Source organism: Pinus tabuliformis, chromosome X (genome assembly GCF_031772625.1).
Source record: "Pinus tabuliformis cultivar Carrire ecotype Pingquan chromosome X, CPIR1, whole genome shotgun sequence".
Lineage (NCBI taxonomy): Eukaryota > Viridiplantae > Streptophyta > Pinopsida > Pinales > Pinaceae > Pinus > Pinus tabuliformis.
In genome coordinates this window covers 1,072,215,294-1,072,236,042 of record NC_142308.1, presented here as the reverse complement: position 1 = coordinate 1,072,236,042, position 20,749 = coordinate 1,072,215,294, and the positions used below count along the sequence as shown (strand labels likewise).

Here is a 20,749-nt window from a genome sequence, read left to right as displayed (position 1 = left end):
TTGCAATAACTTCAAAATGACGCTAGAGAGGCTCTTAGAGAATGAGAAAATCACAATTCACAACCTTCATAGTCATGAATTAACACATTTAATTCAACACGCACTTGCAAAGTGAAAAAGAGAAAAAATTAAGAATTCTAAAACAAATTGCTTTCCAGTTAATGCTTGGTTTGACGAGGAATGTAAAAACTCAAGGAGAATGTGGAAAGAGTCAAACAAAGATAACATAAACCTCAAAGCTTACAAGCAGTCATTAAGCAAGAAAAAGGTCGATTTCATGGTTTCAAGGAGGGAAGAACTAATATTCCTTGGGAAAAATAATCCCAAATTATTTTGGAAGGAGCTCCAACTGAAAAAGATACAAACTGGAAATAGTATTACAACTTTTAAATGGTTTGACTATGCAAGACAACTCTATGAGCAGGATCCCAAGGGTGACCCTCCCCCCTTGGTCAACACTGATACTGAACTCTTCACGGTGCAAGAGGTAGAGATGGGTATCAAGAAGTTGGGTGTTGGAAAAGAAAAAGACTTAGTTGAACTCCAAGAAGAATATCTAAAGTGGGGCTCAAAGATTCTTGCACCTCACATTACAAATTTTTTCAACAACATCATACAACAGGGGCTCCCCATAGATTGGACAAATAGTCTAGAAATACCTATTTTCAAGAGCGGTGACATCAATAATCCCTCCAATTATAGGACCATCATGATAAACCCTTTGTTTGCAAAGCTATTTGGAAGCATGCTAGAAAACAAAATTAGCAAGTGGGCAGAAGAAAGAGATAAGCGTCCTAAAGGGAAAGCAGGTTTTAGAACTAAAAATTCCACAGTTGATCATTGTATAACTTTAAGGCACATCATTTGAAAAGTTTGGGATAAAAAGGAAGAAGTCTTTTGTTGCTTTGTTGATTTCAGAAAAGTGTTTGAATCGGTTCCTAGGGATAAGCTTTGGCACAGAATGAAGGAACTTGGGGTTCCTAAACATTTGAGAGCAGCTGTGCATAGGCTGTATGAAGAGGTGAAAGTCAAAATTAGAAATTCAACAGACATTACTAAAAGTTTTATAAGCGATATCGGGGTCAAGCCAGGTTGCCCATTGTCTCCTACCCCTTTTGGTTTATATATCAACAAGCTTGAGGAGTGGTTAAATTCGCAAGGGGGTGATGGCATCTATTTGGGAAAGTTTGTTATAAGGATTCTTTTGTATGCATATGACATTATTCTGATTGCTAAATCGGCTCTTGGTTTGCAAGAGCACTTACTATCCCTTGAGCATTTTTGTAGAAGTGTGGGGATGCAAGTCAATATCAACAAAACGAAAGTAGTGGTTTTCTATAAGAAAAGAAGACATAACCAACATAAGTTCTACTTTGAAGGGAACCTTCTGGAAGAAGTTGTGGATTACAAATATCTCGAAATTGACTTCAACAAAAATCTAAGCTGGAGTGGTTGTAGAAAGAAAAGAACTTTGGGGGTTTGGAAAGCATTTTATGCTTTGCAAAATAGGTGTAGAGAGGCAGAGTTATGGGACTGGAAAACCACTCAAACTCTTTTTGGGCTTCTAGTGATTCTGGTGATTCTCTGTGGTTGTGAACTATGGGCCAACAGTACATCCGAAATACATGGGAGACAAATTGAGAAAATTCAGAAGTGCTTGATTACAAACAAATTCAAGATTAAAAGTGCAGTTTCTTATGCTATCTTGTTAAGTGAAACAGGGACTGCTCCTATTGAAACAATTGCTATGGTGTTTGTCATAAGGTATTTAAAAAAAATTGAGAAAATGGAAGAGGGTAGATGGCCTAAAGTTGTCTTTAGTGACAGATTGTGTAGATGAAAAAATACTTGGAAGTAGCAAAATGGCAAATGGTTTAGTAAATGAGGTATTTGCTTGAACACATGTCCCATAAACAAGAAATAGATAAAATATTTTGTTATGGAAAAGTTCCATAAGCGTACTTGGGATAAGGAGTTAGGAAGAAAGAAAAAGTACTATATTGAAGTGTTTAATCCCACTCATAGTCATCAACCAAAAGCATACATAGAGGCCAATATCTCTTGGAGAGCCAAAATTCTTATTGCTCAGTTAAGGACTAATTCTCATCAACTCCATTGTGAAACAGGGCACTGGAAAAGGCCAAAAGAAGTGTGGGAGGAAAGAGTATGCATTTTTTGCTTTTATGGAAAAGTGGAAACAGAAAAACATTTCATTTTAGAATGTGAGGCCTTTAAGACAACAGGGAAAATTATGCAAATATGTTGGCAACTAGCTCTTGGGATAATTTATTTAGCGAGGGGTTTGTCAAGAAGCTGGGAGCATTTATTTTGAATCTTCAAAGAAAAAGGGCTGAATACATCAAGCAGATGAAGAAGCAATCTATCCCATAGGCTATGCCTCGTGGACGTTTAAATAATTTCTTTCTTCTTCTTATATAACATTCTCCTTGCATCAAAGTGTGTTTAACTTTCAATATTTTTTCGAGTTTAGTACCATTTTATGAAACACTTGTTTTCTAGTAATGAAAAACTAGGCAGAGGGGCGAAGGTGGCAGAACCGTGGTGGCTAGTTTCTGGGTCAGTCCGGTCCTATGGAATAGAATCTCCCAGGTTGGGAATTTCTATTTAGATAGAGGTCAATTCTGGTTTCAGAGTTGGTAATGGCTTGATGTCGATCACCATAGACCGGTCTTTGAGCATGGGGGTTTGATTTCTATGGCCCGAATTTTCTGTATAGAGTCGTGTTAGAAGGGGTTTGGTGGGTTGCAGGCTCGACCTCCTTTTTAATTCCCGATATAGTGTTTGGTTGGTGAAGTCAATAAGCTGTGGAAAGTGCCAATATAATGATGAGGCCCTGAGAATGGTTGGCATGGCCAATCCATTTAGGCTCTAGAATGGGCAAAAGAAGATGAATGAAAATAGTGGCACCCTTATCTTGTGTTAGCAATTAGTAGATAGCAAAATGTGGTGTGGGTTCCTTACTTCGCTGGTTTTGTTTGAATTTGATTTAATAGATCTGCAGTGCAAGACTATATTTACACTTAAGAATAAATGGAAAAAACATTACACTAAATCTTATGAAATAGATTTATATACCATTTTAATTGTAATTTTCTATTTCGATGGTGAAGTATATAGAATTCCTTTAGGTGAAAAAAAACGCTGAATCTAACGAACTAGATTCGTATACCATTTTAATCGTAACTTTCCATTTCGATGGTGGAGTATATGGAGTCACGTTATACTCTAAAGCTTCTAAGCGTCACATTATTGTTTTCTTATTGTGGGAAGGAAGTTTTGTTTTATGAGGATGGAAAGCATTAAAGCCAGGGACGCTGTAGTCATATAAAACTGAACGAAATCCTCACCACGCATAGCATGCCATGTAATGTACTGTACTGCAATTTAAGTCTATGACAACACAACACAAGAGACAAGGGGCCACTGCCAACTACGTTTGTAAACGATGTAAATTGTGTTAAACGAAACTTCTCAATCCCTTTGTTATGTGTACCTTAACTCACAACAAATTGCAATTAGATACCACACCAAACTTTTAAATGAGAGCGTGATAAGCTGTGTGTAAATTCATACTAGTCACCGTAACTTTTCTCATTGCCTTTCATCCACACTGTTGATTCATTGATGAGACAAAATCAGATTCATATGATATACAGGCAGCCATACAAACAACAAGCAAAGTTACCAGCAGGAAATCCTATCAAAAAGATAAGATATTCTATAGTCACTATTAATATTTCAATTCATATTACTAGCAAAAATTTGAATTTGCAGAGACCTTGTAGCGGTCGTTGATTCTTACTGCACTGAGTAGCGATTCCAAAGAATTCAACAGCAAAGCAAGAGGAGCGTTTTTGGTCTCAACAATTATGCATCTCGCTAGCATTAAGGAGCGACTTACTGGTGTTGAATTCACATTCACTGAGCTTTTGTTTAGGTCTTAGAAAGGAAGGTTTGAATCTAAATGTTGTGGGGAGTTTTTATTGTGCTAAGTTTCTTTCCTACAGTGAATTGGATATTTATTGAGTCTTTTTGTTTAGGTAAAAGAACTCACAGCTATATCATTTTTGGTATTATTGGGCAGTGTAGTAGCATAACAGTGTCATAGCACTAATCAGCAGATTGGCCGCTCACATTTTTTTTTTCAATTTTAAAATTATTTTTCAGGCACTAACAAATACCAAAAATAAAACCCATTTCAGGAGAGTTCTCTCCTCCAATCGAAAATTAAAAATAAAATTATTATAACATTTTGAATTTACTAGAAAATAAAAATACTAAGCATTTTCTCCCAATTTTAATTAAAATTACCAAAAACTTGAAAAAACATTATATAATCCCAATGAAACTAAAACTAATAATAATAAAATTAAATGTAAAAATATATTATATAAGATCTTAGAATGTGATTGTTACCCAAAGAATATTATAAATTAATATAAAATAATTATAAATAATATATATTATGATTATCTTGGAGACTTTAGTTACTGCTGAACGGTGAATGTTTTTTTTTTCAAAGTTTGTTCGTAGAAGATGTATATATTTAAAAAGTTATTTATTTATTTATAAAAATAAAAAATAATAATAGGAGATATATTATAATATATGTTTTTTATGGTAAAAAACTCAATAGTAGATTTAAAAAGGTTTTATTTGCTAATTTTATGTAAGAGTATTGATATTTTGTATTGTAAAATATAATTTATATATTTAGGTTTTATTTGCTAATTTCATGTAAAGAGTATTGACCATTTTGTATTATAAAATATAAAATATAACTTTTATATATTTTCTAGCTTTTTACATCCTCAAAATTGGATGTAAAAATTAATTGTCATATCAAGTGGGGTTATTAGTTAAGATATTGGACGAAGGCGGTAATATGGTGTTATTTATTTATTATTATTATTATGGATTTCTCTTAAATAGAGATTCTATTTTAATATTAATTTTTTTTAAGATATGTTCAAAGAAAACAATGTTAGACACACTTAATTATATTTTTAATTTCTTTATATATTGGCCTAAGAAATATGGTTATCATTCTACTTTTTCTATTTCTCTAATTGATTACGATTATCATCGAATCATCAAAAATTGTAAATTTGATGTCCCACGAATTTTAGAAGTAATTTTAGGATTAGAATCTTTGCATAATAATTTGTCTTTTGCTTAATCTAGATTTGAATACGATGCTATGGGAATCATTTAGAAAAAAAGAAGGAGCTATAACAAAATTATTTACAATATTATCTTAATTGGATTAACCAAATTTGAATTTATCTTAATTGGATTAACCAAATTTGAATTTGATGCTATGGGAATCATTTAGAAAAAAAAAACCTATAACACAATTATTTACAATATTATCTTAATTGGATTAATCAAAGTACTTTTAGAGTGTAGCTTTGCCCATAAAAGTAGGGTCAACTATCTATGAGATTTTTGAATCAAATTTGAAAGTAGATAATATTATTTATGGCTTTATAAAAAGCATTAGATGGGAGAGATATATTTATTTATGAAACGGGAAAGATAAATTCTTGTATCTCTGGCTAGCCAAATGTTTAATGATATAGTTAATGGGAGTCTTGTAAGTTTTAAGTTTTGATTTTTGGAGTTATTTCCTAAAACATATAAAATTTACATCTCTTTTGCCAACTATCTTTTATTCATATCAAAGAGTCTATTTCAATCCTTAATATGTGTAAATGCAAGATATTAGTAAATGGCCAAATGTTTTCTTCCTTCGCTTCACATAGATTGTATATTCTTGGCCCATGTCTATTCCTTTTCTAAAGTACTTCCCACATAAGGCCTTCGTTCATATTTGAAAACCACATGAGTATTTGAGCCTCAAATGGAGATTTGATTTTCCATATTTTCTTCCACCATTATTGAGGTTCTTTTGGTCCATTTTACGAATGCGTTGCTTTGCATCCTAGTTTTGGACTGTAAAATCCTTATTCTAGGTTTATGGACTAGATTAGTTCATCTTTTATTTTTTTAATTCAAAGATAGTTCTATTTTAAATTTTTAATATATGCTTCCCATGTCCTTTTCTTTTTCCCTTCTAGTCTTATCTACTATGCCTTATTCCAATCTTGTTACCATATATGACTATGCCTTATTCCAACCTTGTTACCATATGGATGAGCTCTTTAGAGGAGTTGCTTGGGTTAGGTTATAAATTCCTTCTCTACAAAGGGATGTTATCACAACTTCTATAAGGTTGATATTGGCATGATGTTGTAGCAGCTATAATAGCCCTAATGTTTTTCGACAAGAGCCAAAATTTTGGAGTCACCCCTTATTCAAATCATAAACATCTATATGATCAAACTCCTCAAACCTTTCTTCACACCCTAGGACAAAAAGGTAAGGAAAATTTTAACTTAAGTATCGTATAAAAAGGTACATGTTACATCATACTTTCACAGTGCAGTGCATTGCAACATGGTGGTCTAGTGTATCACACCTTTACCATTTATCACATCGCATTGTCTTAGTGTGGTATCTTGTCGCAACCCCCCTTGCGATAATGCATTGATTGTGAATTTATGACACTCACAAACGCGAAAATGTTATATCACCCCCCCATCCCATTTCATTTTCACCATTCGGTTATCGCATAACTCTTTGACTCTTTAGCACCATGCGATCTACTAGTGCTTCCTTGCCTTCAGAGTTGTGTTGCACCACCAAGTTCGTAATGCTTGCGCCACGTGCTAGGTAAGTTCTGCACCCCTGACTCGAAATCATAATTTGTTAGAATATTTGCGTTACATTTTTTCCTTTTCGCATGACTATTAGTCTTCCATGACTTTCCACATTTCCATATATCTATGAATACAACCATCAAACCCTCCTAACACTTAGCTAGTTTGTGCCCCTTCCATTGCATTCCACCTAGTCAGTGCATCACAATTAGTTTCTACAAACTGTTGTTCTATGATGTGTCATGGCACATGTCCCTTACACAAACTACACTAGTTGTTTTCCATGTTCCATGTCATGATTCCCTTCGTCACATCACATGTTCACTTTATAGTCTAAATATTTGCCTTGTGAAACAACGCATTCTACCTACTCAACTTGCAATAAGAACTTGCACTCTGACACATAATCATATTATCTTATATTCTCATTATTGCATCACATCCCTCTTTCGTAGTCTAACCTCTATCTATGCACTATGACACATTTCACTTCCATTGTCTGCTATAAAATTATGTGATGCACCATTATAACCTTGGCAGAATACATCACTATATCGCATTGCATCACCTCTATTTAGCCTGAATACTTTTCTTGCACCACATCACAACCCACTCACACATACTACATTGTTTCATTATGCTACACACATAGTTCCTACATTTGTTTTCTAACTTAGTCATCATGATGTATATTTTTGATATGTCAAGTTCAGTGGATCTACATTGAATTAACATGTCATCATCATCAGAGAACATGGCTCTCCTAAAGAAGAGACCTAGGGAAGAGATTGCGGAAGAAGGATAAGAGGAAAGTCTTATTGCTTCAGTTCCCACATATATCGACATAACATTTTTCATTGACAAATCTATATCAATCACTTATTTAGAAATATATCAGTTGTTTTCCTGAAAGGAACTCCCCATTGAAGAAGAAGATGCAATTATATATCAAAATATTAAAAGATCATGGCTATACAAGGTAACATCACATCAAACAGTATTTCCTTGAGGAGATACTATCAAATGGATTATTAAGTGTATTGACAGTAGGGACATGACCATCAGGGATAGACTTGGCCAAGATATTTCTACATTAAGATACCCTCACATCACAAAGTAGTATAAACTTCCCAAATATCAAATGGCTCTCACAAAAAGTTGGTATCACAAATTTAGCTTGAGTACTAAAGATATTCTTAAGAGTAGGTGGTAGGATCACAGTAAGTTCAGGACTAAGGTTGAAGGATTCTATAAAATGAAGTTACTAAGGAAAGTCTACTAGCTCATTGTAGCCATGTGTTGCAAATTCTGTGGTAAAGAAAATGCAAAACTCTTTGAAGAGAGTTGGGTGCTGTTGATGTACACAAGTGCCCACGAGGGATCCATATTAAGCTAGGTTGAGATCCTAGCAGCATTTAGCTAGGCTAGGGTAAAAGAGGTCCAAAATCTAGGAGAAGGAAAGCAACTGAAATTTTACGTGGTCTCATATTTACTAGATTGTGTATGTGCTAAGTGTGAATTTAAAGTACTAGGATGGAAGTGGAATTTCTCCCTAGATATTCAACCAATCCACATCTACTTATATTATAAAGAGTTGTGGGAAAATCAACATAGAGCATCATACACAGAATAGCCAAAGGATTCATGTCACCACTACACTGTATCTTATTCTATTGTGGCTCACCTTTAATGTTAGACAGCGCCAAGGCAATGTTGTAAGAGGTAGTTGGTTGATTCTCTCCCCATGATTCCACATACACTAGAGTGTTTGGAGTATGTAAGCCTCCACACAAACTCTCGCTATTTGTCATAAACAAGGCTATTTTACTGGAGGTTGCTTACAAGCAACCACGAGAATTAATGGTATGCTAGCATGGGTAAAGAAAGCACCATTTCCCCCATATCCTTTCCGCGTTGGCATGTATTTCATAAATAATTACAAAGAAGCATTGCCAAAAGCCATTGAGTTTGAATGCTTCAGATTCTTGGAGCTTAAGTTTCATAGATAGAATCCAAGAGGCATAGTCACAACCCACTCTTCACAATGTAAATACAAGTGGCCCTACTCGTTGCAAACTAAGGAGGATGAGGAGAAAATTAGGAATTGCTATAATGTTGTAGAGCTCATAGATGAAAAGAAAACCTCACGGTGTAGATTTCATATTTTCTAATATATTTTAGTAAATCTGTTGTGATGAATTGTCGAGTGAAATATCCTTGATAGTTTATGGATCAATATCTATATGTTTGTGATATTAAGAGGGTTGAAGATAAAAAATAATTTCCTAAAATGTCCTACATATACCTAAATTTGATCACATTTTAAAAATATTTTCTCAATATTAGACTTCCTAACCTTCTAAGTCATTAAAACATGGTGATTTTGAAATATTTTTTTCAATGATTTTAGAGCATAATATTTTTTTTTTTTAATAAATCCAAGCAATCCCTTACCTTTCTGACAGTCCCATACTAAGTGGATGTTAGTCATCATAATCATCATTACATATAAAAGGGTTTTTTTATAACATATATTTATAAGGAGAAAATAATAGATAAGTAATGATTTTCTCATAATTTTTTCTCTTAAAAATTATAAAAAATAATATGATATTGATGAAGAAGAAAATTAACCAATAAGATTCAATATGGTCCATAAGAGATTACTTGAAATTCTTTAAAACTTTATTTTTATACATTGTTTTGTTGAGTTAAAAGGTCAAGAAGGTTGTAGGGTGGAATTTTTTTTGGAACCCTCTTAACATCACAAATGTGACAAACTCTTTTATTCCATCCCATGGTGTTGTTAGAATTAATCCAATGCCCATTTTTATTTTGGAGGTCATGCCAATTTGTTCTTATTTAGCATGCATATTTTCATCTTTATACTAGTCAAGGCATAGAGATACTTTTGACTTTAAAGATTTGGGTTGATCACCTCTTTATAGTATTTTAGTTTTATTTTTCCATCTAACTCTCTATAGCCTCACAATTTCTCCTTAAATTTTGATGTACTTATTGGACAAAATGATCTACTTCTTTTAAATTTTGATGTACTTATTGGACAAAATTATCTACTTCTTTACTTGCTTGAGCCAAAGATAATTTTGACTAGACTTAAAAACAATTTTAGAAAACCTCTTATCTTCCATATTGTTTAACTTCAATTATATATTAAAACAAATTAATTTAAATCCATTTAAAACTTCAATTTATATAGATGAAATTACTCATTAAAGAATTCCTTAATATTTAACAAATTTGAGTTTAAAGTTTATTTAATGATGCAGATTTTGGATACCATTTTAATCTTAACTTCCTAATTTGATTTTAAAAAGTTAAATTAATTAAATTCAAATTAATGAAAATCAAATTACTTATTAACCTCCTAATTTCATTTAAAAATTTAAATTAATCAAAATCAAATTATTTATTAATTTCTTTTATAGAGAAATTACATATTTCTTTTGGGTAATTAATACATTCTTTGTATATAGTTGGTATATAGTTGGAAGATGTGGTCCAATAGTTAGGTGGGATGCTCGGTCTCCACAAGTCTTATAATTTGGTCTAATAGTTAGATGGGGAGATTTAGTCTCCACAAATCTCAGGATCCAAATCAAAATAGAACTCAAAATAAAACTATATGTACACCTGAGAGCTGCTAAAAAAATGCTGAATTTAATAATATAAATTTGTATATCATTTTAATCGTGACTTACCATTTCGATCTGTTAGTGATGTATAGCCAAGGTGGTTGAGAAAGTTCAATGATAACCTAACTCTGAAAAAAAATTCTGTGTACTGCTATGCCTAGCTAGCTTCTTCAGTACTGTAAAAAAAAAAAACCTTACCATTTCGATGGTAGAATATATGGAATCACAGGGGTGATTTCTTTAGGTGAAAAAAAATCTAACGATATAGATTTGTATACCATTTTAATCGTAACTTTCCATTTCGACGGTGGAGTATATGGAATCACGATGCCTACGATCTTACCTAAAGCTTCTAAGCGTGACGTTACAGTTTTCTCATTGTGGGAAGGAAGTTTTGTTTTATGAGGATGGAATGCACGGCAGTGACGCCGTAGTCATATAAAACTAAACGAAATCCTCACCACGCATCGCATGCCATGTAATGTACTGTACCGCAATTCAAGTCTATGACAACACAACATAACAGACAAGGGGCCACTGTCAACTACGTTGGTAAATGATGTAAATTGTGTTCAAAGAAACTTCTCAATCCATTCGTTAGGTGTACCTTAACTCACAACAAATTGCAATTAGATACCACACCCAACTTTTAAATGAGAGCATGATAAGCTGTGTGTAAATTCATGCTAGTCACCATAACTTTTCTCATTGCCTTTCATCCACACTGTTCATTCATTCATGATATAAGATCAGATTCATGTGGTATACAGGTAGCCATAGAAACAACCAGTAAAGTTACTAGCAGGAAATCCAACTAGGTATCATGAAGACCACCAACGCAGGCTCGATAATGTTGGTGCTCATTATTTTTGGGTGCTGTTCCATTGGGGTCATAGCTACATCTTTTGATTTCTATTACTTCGTTCAACAGGTATTTACTGCTGAATATCAATTCGTTTTCAGTTTATCCTTTATTCTTGTGTATGTTGATTTGCTTGTAAATATAGTGGCCTGGTTCATACTGCGATACTCGTAGAGGATGCTGTTACCCTCGCACGGGAAGGCCTGCTTCCGAATTTTCCATTCATGGCCTCTGGCCCAACTACAACACCGGTAAATGGCCACAGTTCTGTGGTTCCTCCGAAGAATTCGACTACTCAAAGGTAGTGGTAACACTAATTCAATCTATTCTCTTATGTACTACTGGTTGGTTCATGAAATAAAGTTACGTTTACCTTATATGATAGTGGCCGTTTTTATATATATTGAGACAAAATTTATAGGTCTCAGATCTGGAGGACGAGCTGAACAGGTATTGGGGTTCGTTAAGCTGTCCGAGCAGTGATGGACAGGAATTCTGGGGACACGAGTGGGAGAAACATGGCACTTGCTCTCTCAATCTTGATGAGCATTCATACTTTGAGAAGGCTCTCTCCTTGAGACAAAATATAGACATTCTTGGTGCTCTTAAAACTGCAGGTGGTCACATATCATGAGGTCACTCTCAGATTAATTCCTTGTTACAAAATTTGTTAATTGGTAGTTTGTGTAATGTTAATTGGTAGTTTGTTTGCAGGTATTAAACCCGATGGAGGCCAATACAGTTTGGGCGATATCAAGGAAGCCATTAAACAAAACACTGGGCAGCTCCCAGGAATCGATTGCAACACGAGCGCAGAGGGAGAGCATCAACTATATCAGGTGTATGCGTGTGTGGATAAATCCGATGCTTCCACTGTTATTGAATGCCCGATTTACCCACACAGCAATTGCCCATCCATGGTTGTTTTTCCTCCTTTTGGGGAGGATCAGGAGGACCGAGATGGTTACACAGAGGGAATGTACGAGCTGTAGATCTGGACAAACAGCATTTCTTCTCTCCGCATTTGATTTTTATCAATGAAATTTCCGATTCCAACTTGACATTTTGTAGATTTGGTGGCTTCTTAGATTGCAAGGATGGTTTGCACGATTTTATTCGTAACAATGTATTTCATTATTTACGTAGGGAGACCAAGTTTGCTGAGAATGGTAAAATGAGAAAACTATTTGCCACTTACTGAATTAATTTATGGTATAGACATGTTAAAGCTACCGAAGAGGCCAAATGTTTTAGAAAGTTTTCCATGGTAATTGGTAATTGTTTAGCAAGTTTTCTATGGTAATTGTTTAGCTTTTTTAAGGGTAACTATGACAATTGGGCAGATGCAAGTCCCTATGTGAGCTTACAACTTACCATACTTAGCTCATAGGGAAATGAGACATTGGAAAAACCAACATTGGCACCCCTCCCCTTAAGCGAAACGTAGGGAGTAATTAAAGAACAATGAATGGGTCCCGGCAATGAGGCCTGATTAATTACCCATCTACAAACTCTTATAAGCAGAGAAAGAGAGAAAAACCCGTAGAAAAAAACTCCTTCCCAAAAGAGAGAAAGATGCAAGTGCTCAAATTATCATGGAGCTGAAATTGTAGATCCCATAACGATCCACTAAATGGAAAGAACATAGGCCTGCTCTAAATAAGAAGTATGAAATGTTGAAGTACCAAAACACTGAAGATGAGAGCCATGAAACCTCAATGAGGTCGGTCAATTGCTGAAGTTGTATTGTTGTAGAGGCACACATGTAGAAAACACTGTCAACTTCTCCAAAAAATGCTTCAAAGAAAATATGTGCCGGTAAAGAACCATGATAAAGGCTTCAAACATAAGCAACAAGATCAACCAACAAACAAACAATGAGGCCTATAAGTATGTAAAACTTAGCTCAAATGTCGTACAACACTCCTAAAGTTGTATGAACACTGTCACCTTCACATTGATCAAACACTAGAAATGCCAATTGTCAACAAAGCAATGACAACAATATTTGTTACCATCTAACCACCCCCCGTAAAACACAAATGCGGAGGGAGTGAGAATCAATAGTCTCCATTGTTCCCCCTCCCTCCTCCCACCCCCCGAAACACAATTGAGGGAACAACAACAATCAACAACGAACAACTGATGCAACATCATGCTATGAACTATGCAAGCATTGGTTCAAATGAAGCCATGACCATCCATCGACCCATCCACAAACGATCTTGATGGTCGGCACTCGTCCATGATTCATTCTCTCACATCTCTTCTATAATGATTTGAATGCTGGACTACTAATTGACTAATAATGTTGATGCTTGGGTAATTTCTTCTGATGAGGATGTGAATATATCTCTTTTTTTTGTTCTTTTAGACTCAAAGATTGGTGCCACAATATTTTCATATGGAATGACATTAGTAGACATATCAACCATATATTTATCACAATCAACAAGAGAATTTTTCTTCCAACACTTTAGAGTTAGACGTAGGTGATGAGGCAGCTGTGGGATTGTATCCAAGACCCACTCTTTATGTCTTCACTATAGGGTTAATAGGAACAACAATTCCTTTCCCATTCTTCCTAAGTCCTTCTTTGGTATATCCCATTTTACTCACCAATCAGGATCTGATACCAATAGTATGCTTTTCCAAACTGGGTGTGACAAAGGCATGTGATGCGTCATGATCATCAACTTCAGTTTTCTGACAATCAACATCATGAAGTGTGGAAGGAGGAGAGCTTGGCACCTTAACATCAATTGTCTCCATCTCAAATTTCTGAAGATGACTAACTTCCAATTCAAGTTCCTTCTTAGAATCTTGCAACTTTTGAATGACCTCATCTTTCTCAATTAGCTGTTGAGATAAGGAATCATAATCTTGTTTCAAAAAATGATATTTCTCCATCATTGTTTCTTTTAAACAATCAATCTCCATATTGTGTTGATTCTTTTTCTCTTCTAGTTGTTTCTTCAAATTCAAGTATGAAAAAGACTCAAATTCCTCTTGCAAGCCATCAAGGAGGTTAATATTCTCTTGAAATTCATGTGTAAGCATATGGAAATACTTTCCCATGGCTGAATCCAGACGGTCAACCTTCTGGATTTTCTCAGCTACTGATGTTTGCAACTTATTTTTAGGAGTTGCATTCTCTACTTGCAAAAGGGCTACCACTGACTGCAATTGGATGACTTCTTTACGAAGTTCATCTGTTGTCTTCTTCTCACAGAGCTCCTACAATCTTTTACCCATATTGATAACACAAGTTGGAAAACGTGTTTTCACTAGCCACAAAAATTGCTGCAAAACAAGGTTGATGATGACAACAATAGGTGCTTTACCCAGGAGAATAATCGGCCTAGTTTTTCATTACTAGCAAACAAGTATTTCATAACAACCCACCATCAAAGCATCAAATACATCAACAAATAGACATATGGCCATTCTTCAACGAGCATAATTTACAGATGCTCTCGAAACCTTTTAAATAATCCTTGGAATAGAATATGTGTGCCCAAAGACTTTTTCCAAAACTCACTTTTAAGGAAAATACTTCATTTAAAGAAATATTTCTAAAAAAACCAATTAGAGCAGGCGCCCCTGTATAGAAACAAAAATTCTGATAGGAGGGTTCTTTTTCAACCTGGCCCAAGGAACTTTCTTCAGATCAGAAATAGGAGGTGCCGATCTCTGCTTCAGTTTAGAGAGAGGTATGGCGCTCTCAAAATGCTGTAGTAGATGTTGCACCAAATGTTGGAGTCAATTGACCAAAAGTTGTAATGCTTCCAAAACCAAAGGAAGGAATACTGGAAGCACCAAAGGCAAGTTTAGTTGTTGGCCTAGCATTGAAGTAGATCCAAATGCAGGTGTGCTAGACGCTCCAAAAGGAGTTGAAGAAGCAAAGGGATTGGAAGACGATGTAGTTGAAAAAGGATTTGCAATAGATTCTTGACTTAAGGGATTAGACTGTCCCAACTGGGAAAGAATATGACCCCCTGCGGGTTGCTGGTAAGGCTACCATCATGACCACATTTTATTCAAACTCATTTTGAACAAAGTGAGAGGAAAATGGTTGCCCACAAAATTTCGAAATTAACACCTGAGATACTTAATTGCAAGGACACAAGGCAATGCTTCAAATCCGTTGTAGACCATCGTCAAGGCCATAAAAAAAGCTTCGTTAGAAAACTGCCACCAAACAATACGGATCTGGAGATGACTAACATGATGGAAAACAACAAAACATCACAAATATAATTGAAGCTCAACAAATCTGTAAATATGCATATTAATGGAATATAGTGTCACGCTTTGTATCAAGCACCCTTCCGTGTTCGGGCATATAAAGCACAGAGTATTGGATTCACAAATTTGGAATTGCTCCAATTGATTCAACTTGCAGAGTCAACCTCTCAGATCTAGAGACTGTAAAATTTTCCTTGAGCATCAAAACCAAAACTTGACGGATCTGTCAGATTAGAAAACTAAAGGATAATCTTCATAAAAAATAAAAAATGTCTCCGCAAAAAAAGATTTATATAAACCACGAGGGCTTCACTAAGGGAGAAATACCATACCACGTGCATTCATATTGGGGGATATATATTGAGGAAAAAATGACATATTATATTAAGCACATAATAGGGGGTAAAGGGTTTTATATTGGTTGGTATAAAAAATGGAGCTCAAAGTTAATGAAAAACAAATACCTACAATATCTAGTGAAAGTAGGAGTTATTTAAATTGGGAAGGTGTATTGGGTTCGTATTGTTAAGGGGTTAAATAATGCGATTTTTAGAGGTATTTTCCAATATGTAGTCAAGTTAAGGGTATTGTTTAGTATGTTGTGAATGCATGTGATATGTCAAAATTTCATTGAGTGAAGACCCCATGGGATAAACACACGGAAAATTGATCATCCAAGCCAATGAGCTAATGAACCAAGGTTTTCTATGAAGATCTAGTGTCCCCAAAATTTCATTTATAGATCCTCAAACAGATCTAGGTTTACTTAGTGAATAGTGGATCCATCATATCTCTCACCAATGACTCTAGCCTTACGGTTCTATAGTAGATAGATTTCCATGTCAAAAAACAAGCGTGGTTGCAATCACCACTGGATTCGAATATAAGACCTCCTATGTGCTCTCCGGTCAATGTTGTCATTAGGGCCACCAGTGAGCGAATAAAATACGGTTAATTGACACTTTTCCTGCGATTACACGAGAAGCCGTGCCCACAACATTTCATTTGTTTTACTAGAACTTAGATGTGAACACCACTAAATAAAAATCATAGGTTGATGGGTGAAGCTTTGGAACTATGATCTATAGAAAAAACAAATGGAAAATCTAGAATAGTTATTAATTGCTTGTTTGAATAAACAACCAACGATCTGATGGAGATAAGGGTTGTACTACAGTTGGCCACACGGTATGATGCATTTCTCCTCCAGTGGTTGGGGCTGGTCCGGTCAAGCTCCAGATCTCCAATTCCCACCCACAATTTTGATAGCACAAAAATGGAGGAAAGCTGAGAGTGCCAGATCTGTCTCTCCGAAAACCATGAACCAATCACAATAGTGATAATCCATTTTAGGAAATGATTGTCTTTGAATTGTTGCTCAAAGCTCCATTTAGATCATAAAAAAATTCCTAAACTTAAAGATAATTTAGCAGGGCAGGAATCACCCTCTCTGATTCCATGTAAGAGTATTCTATTACTCACAATGTTGTATAAAAGTACATATAAGACCTCAATTATATGCCAATAGAGGAGGCCCAGTTTCGGTTAAGGATAACTATGACAACTGGGCAGATGCAAGTCTCTATGTGTGTTTACAACTCACCATACTTAGCTCATAGGGAAATGAGATGTTGGAAAAACCAACTCTAACAAATAATAATAAAAATAAAAAAGATTTATGGTATTGAGAACCCATGGTATTTATATGGAATATAGCCTATTTAGAAAAGGAAATTAAACCAACTTAGATTCATCTTAACTCCACATCTATTAACAACCCAGAGGGATCAAATTTCTTGAGATGCAAACCTCTTTTAGAGTGAAAAGAGATTTTATCTCTATGGGTGCTTAATAAACTTAGAGTTAAGATAGATCTAAGCTAATGCGATAACAAAAGTCAGATAAAATAGTTGGAAAATCCAAATAATTAGAAAATCAAAGATAAGGATTTCATTATTATTATTATTATTTCAGAGGAAAAAAATGTTGGAATTTATTATGATAAAACAAATACATATAATGAGTACATATGTCCAAAAATTGTTCAAAATGAAATGCATGCTAGACTATAGGCATCCATCCTTATGATTCAGAAGATTACAACTATTGTCCATCATGTTTACTGAGATATAGGAAAAGTAAAACTTGGTAGCAAAAATATTGTTAAAAAAACGTAGTTAAAAGTGTCCACGGAGTATTACTCCAAGTCCAGAGTCACTCAATAGTGAGAACCCCTTCATCAATGATCACTATTGAGTGGATGATTCCATGGGTGACATTCAACCCTTTCTTCGATAAGGAACCAATGGCCTGATTCTAGTGCCTGAAGTGGATGATACCATGGGTGACGTTCAACCCTTTCTTCAATAAGGAACCAATGGCCTCATTCTAGTGCCTAAAGATATGTGAGAAGGTGATCTCCAAGAATGATTCAGTCAAAATAGAGATTCTCTCCAACTAATTGGACAGAGAGGTACTGGAGAGGACTAATCTATATGGCAATGCAGTGAATATGGATTTGCTGTGAAAACTATAAAAGTACCCAAAGTGCCAATATTTCGACTCGGGTATTGGAGCCAGCATCACCATTCCAATGAATAAGATATATGGAATGTGGATTGGTCTGAATCATGACCCCGCATCCATAATTGAAAAATTATGCAGCCCCATCGAAGAAACCTGCAGGAAAATGATATTGAAAAGATAACTTACAAAATTTGGATGGTATTGGTGTTGGAGCTTCCCTGCACGACGAATCTAACCAAACTATAATGTGAGTACAAACCCTATATAAGAGAGGAGAAATATTGTCAAAGATCAAATGATTCTTGGATTTCCAAATCTCCCAAATGGTAACGAAGGGGAGACTTTTGATCTTTCCTTTCCAGGTGACCCACCAAGAAAAGAAAGAGATGAGCGAGGAGAAGGATGGTGGAGCAAGAACTCGATAATGAGCTATAACATAATTCTAGATAGCGAGAGAGAATAATTGATTTTATTTTACTCAAAATATTCTTTACCAAACATATTAGCAATGAGAAAATTGGCCATTACCATAGTGTATGTTTGAATAATGGGGCAATGATTATGCAAGTTACCTTCTTTCATACAGAGGGTATGCCATACCACCCTACCTTACCTTATCCTGCATGTAGGCAGAGGCATCGGTTGTCGAGATTCAACCTTCTTCCTGCAGGGAGCACTATCATTCAGTTGGAGAATCTCAAAATCTCAATGGTTTGTTGGACAATGTCATTAGGGTTTGTTGGTTGATAAAGGAAAGAGATGTTCCACGCTCTATGGGTATTTTCCTACCAAGTCTAGCTTACTCTCCATTTGGTGGAGAAAAGTAAGATGGTTCTATTTAAAAAAAAATGAGAAAACCTATAATAACTCAATTGTCAAACCAATAGTGAGCACAACTATCTCTAGTTGCTATCCACTAATGCGGGCTGACTCATCATAGTTATTCAAGGAAATGACCCTCTCGTGGTAATTAAGGGGGAAGGCTTTCACTCTTGTGTTGGGCTGCCAAATTAACATTCACTTTCACTCTATTTTTCATCTTTATCCTCATTTTTTCACCTCATTCCATCACATTATCATTACATAACCCTACATTATCATTACTACATGAGTTCACATTTACATTTTCCAAATTTATTAATTTCATGTATTTAGAGTGAATTTATGATTAAAAGTTGGAAAAATAACATGTATTTGCTTATACCTAAAAGTGACTCGAGTTTGATGACGTGTGTAGATCATTTGGAAGTTTCCAAGGCACCCTTATGTGGCCTCCCAATATCAAATTCGAATTTCAACTCAAGGGGTGGACCATATTCCAAGGAGATCTTGATGTGTCATGGGATTTGTATCTAGTATTTAGGGATAAGTTGAGACAAGTATGGATCTAGTAGATATTTAAGGGATATACATTTATTGAGTAGATATCCCTAATTCATGTTTAAATAAGAGGAGCATCCTTAAAAAAAAATAGTTATCAGTTATTCATTAGCATCAGATTTATGATTGTTCATTCAGCATGAATAATATCATTTTCTCCAAAATTATGAGTTATGAGTGTTGTTTGTTTCTTAAGGTGTGATAGCTGTTTATGTGTGCTCATTGAGGAATGGTAGGAGTCCCATACCAAGCTAAGTACACTTTGTTGTAGACTAACGTTTATAGTTGTGAATATACTAGTTTTAATTCTGGATGTTCATCTTATTTCTTTGCTGTAAATACTTGTAGATAATTTCAGTATGAATTCATGTTTTGTTGTGTGAAGATTGATATCCTTTTAGTAATTAGTTTGGATGTGGAAGGACAAAAATGACTCTTAGAAAATAGCCTCTTCTCTGTGAACTAGGACTGGACGAAATCAAGGTTCACTTTCTGATATGCTTTCCTAGACTAAATTTATATACTTTCATAGTTACATTTCATCATGCTTTCTTAGATGTTTGGCAATGTTATTATAGAAGGAATTTGGAAGGCCAACTAGGACTCTTGAACAAGAGCCTCTTCTTCGTCTTCTAAAATAGACTAATCTCATTGACCAATCATTTATATGCTTTCATAAAATAGATCTGAATCTTTTCTTTTCAAAATAGTTTAGATTTGTAATATGCATTTCCCTTCTTTATTTCCATCTTAAACAAACTTTTTACAACAATTTCATTTGAGGTCCCATATATTTTGGTTTGCTTCTAAGTTTAAGAAACCCCCGGGTTGACATATTAAAATGACGAGGGATTTAACATACCATTAAATCACCCTACATTTTTGGTGCTGTTGCTGAGGAAACAAACTTAGATGTAAGCTAGTTAGGAGGATTGTTTAAGAAGCATTTTTCATTTAGGGCCATTTTCATTTAGGGTTAACTGCGTTTAAGCATTTATATTTAAGTTTATTTTGCATTTGCATGTACAAAACATCCACAAATAAAAAACCCCCATTCACTTAAAAAAAAACAAAAAAATAAAAACAAAAACACAATAAAAATCCATATGTATATTTGTAGAATGATGAGTATAAGTTTGGAACAACTCGCTTAGATCCTAGAAAGAGTCAAGATCTCCTCTTGTTGTGAAGAAGAGATCTTGACAACAACCAAAAGCTTAACTACTCCTCCAGAAGAAAACAATGAATCAACATTCGAAGAATCCTGTACATTTGATGAGGAACAATTATTTGAACAGAAGATTGAGGAGGACAAAGAGAAGTTGCAGCATGAT

The 20,749-nt window shown here is 34.8% G+C and overlaps 1 protein-coding gene and 1 pseudogene across 1 annotated transcript; one reads left to right on the top strand and one right to left on the bottom strand.

Moving 5' to 3' along the window:
- The first annotated feature begins 11,131 nt into the window (after nt 1-11,131).
- LOC149143535 (ribonuclease 3-like) lies at nt 11,132-12,331 on the top strand. Its single transcript, XM_089448722.1, has 4 exons — nt 11,132-11,330; nt 11,407-11,562; nt 11,683-11,878; nt 11,976-12,331. The coding sequence occupies exons 1-4, from the start codon at nt 11,223-11,225 to the stop codon at nt 12,251-12,253; spliced, it is 738 nt and encodes a 245-aa protein (XP_089304848.1). The 5' UTR covers nt 11,132-11,222; the 3' UTR covers nt 12,254-12,331.
- A 1,552-nt stretch (nt 12,332-13,883) lies between these two features.
- The window catches only part of LOC149143534 (pyruvate, phosphate dikinase regulatory protein, chloroplastic pseudogene), a 35,995-nt pseudogene continuing 29,129 nt past the window's right edge, over nt 13,884-20,749 (bottom strand).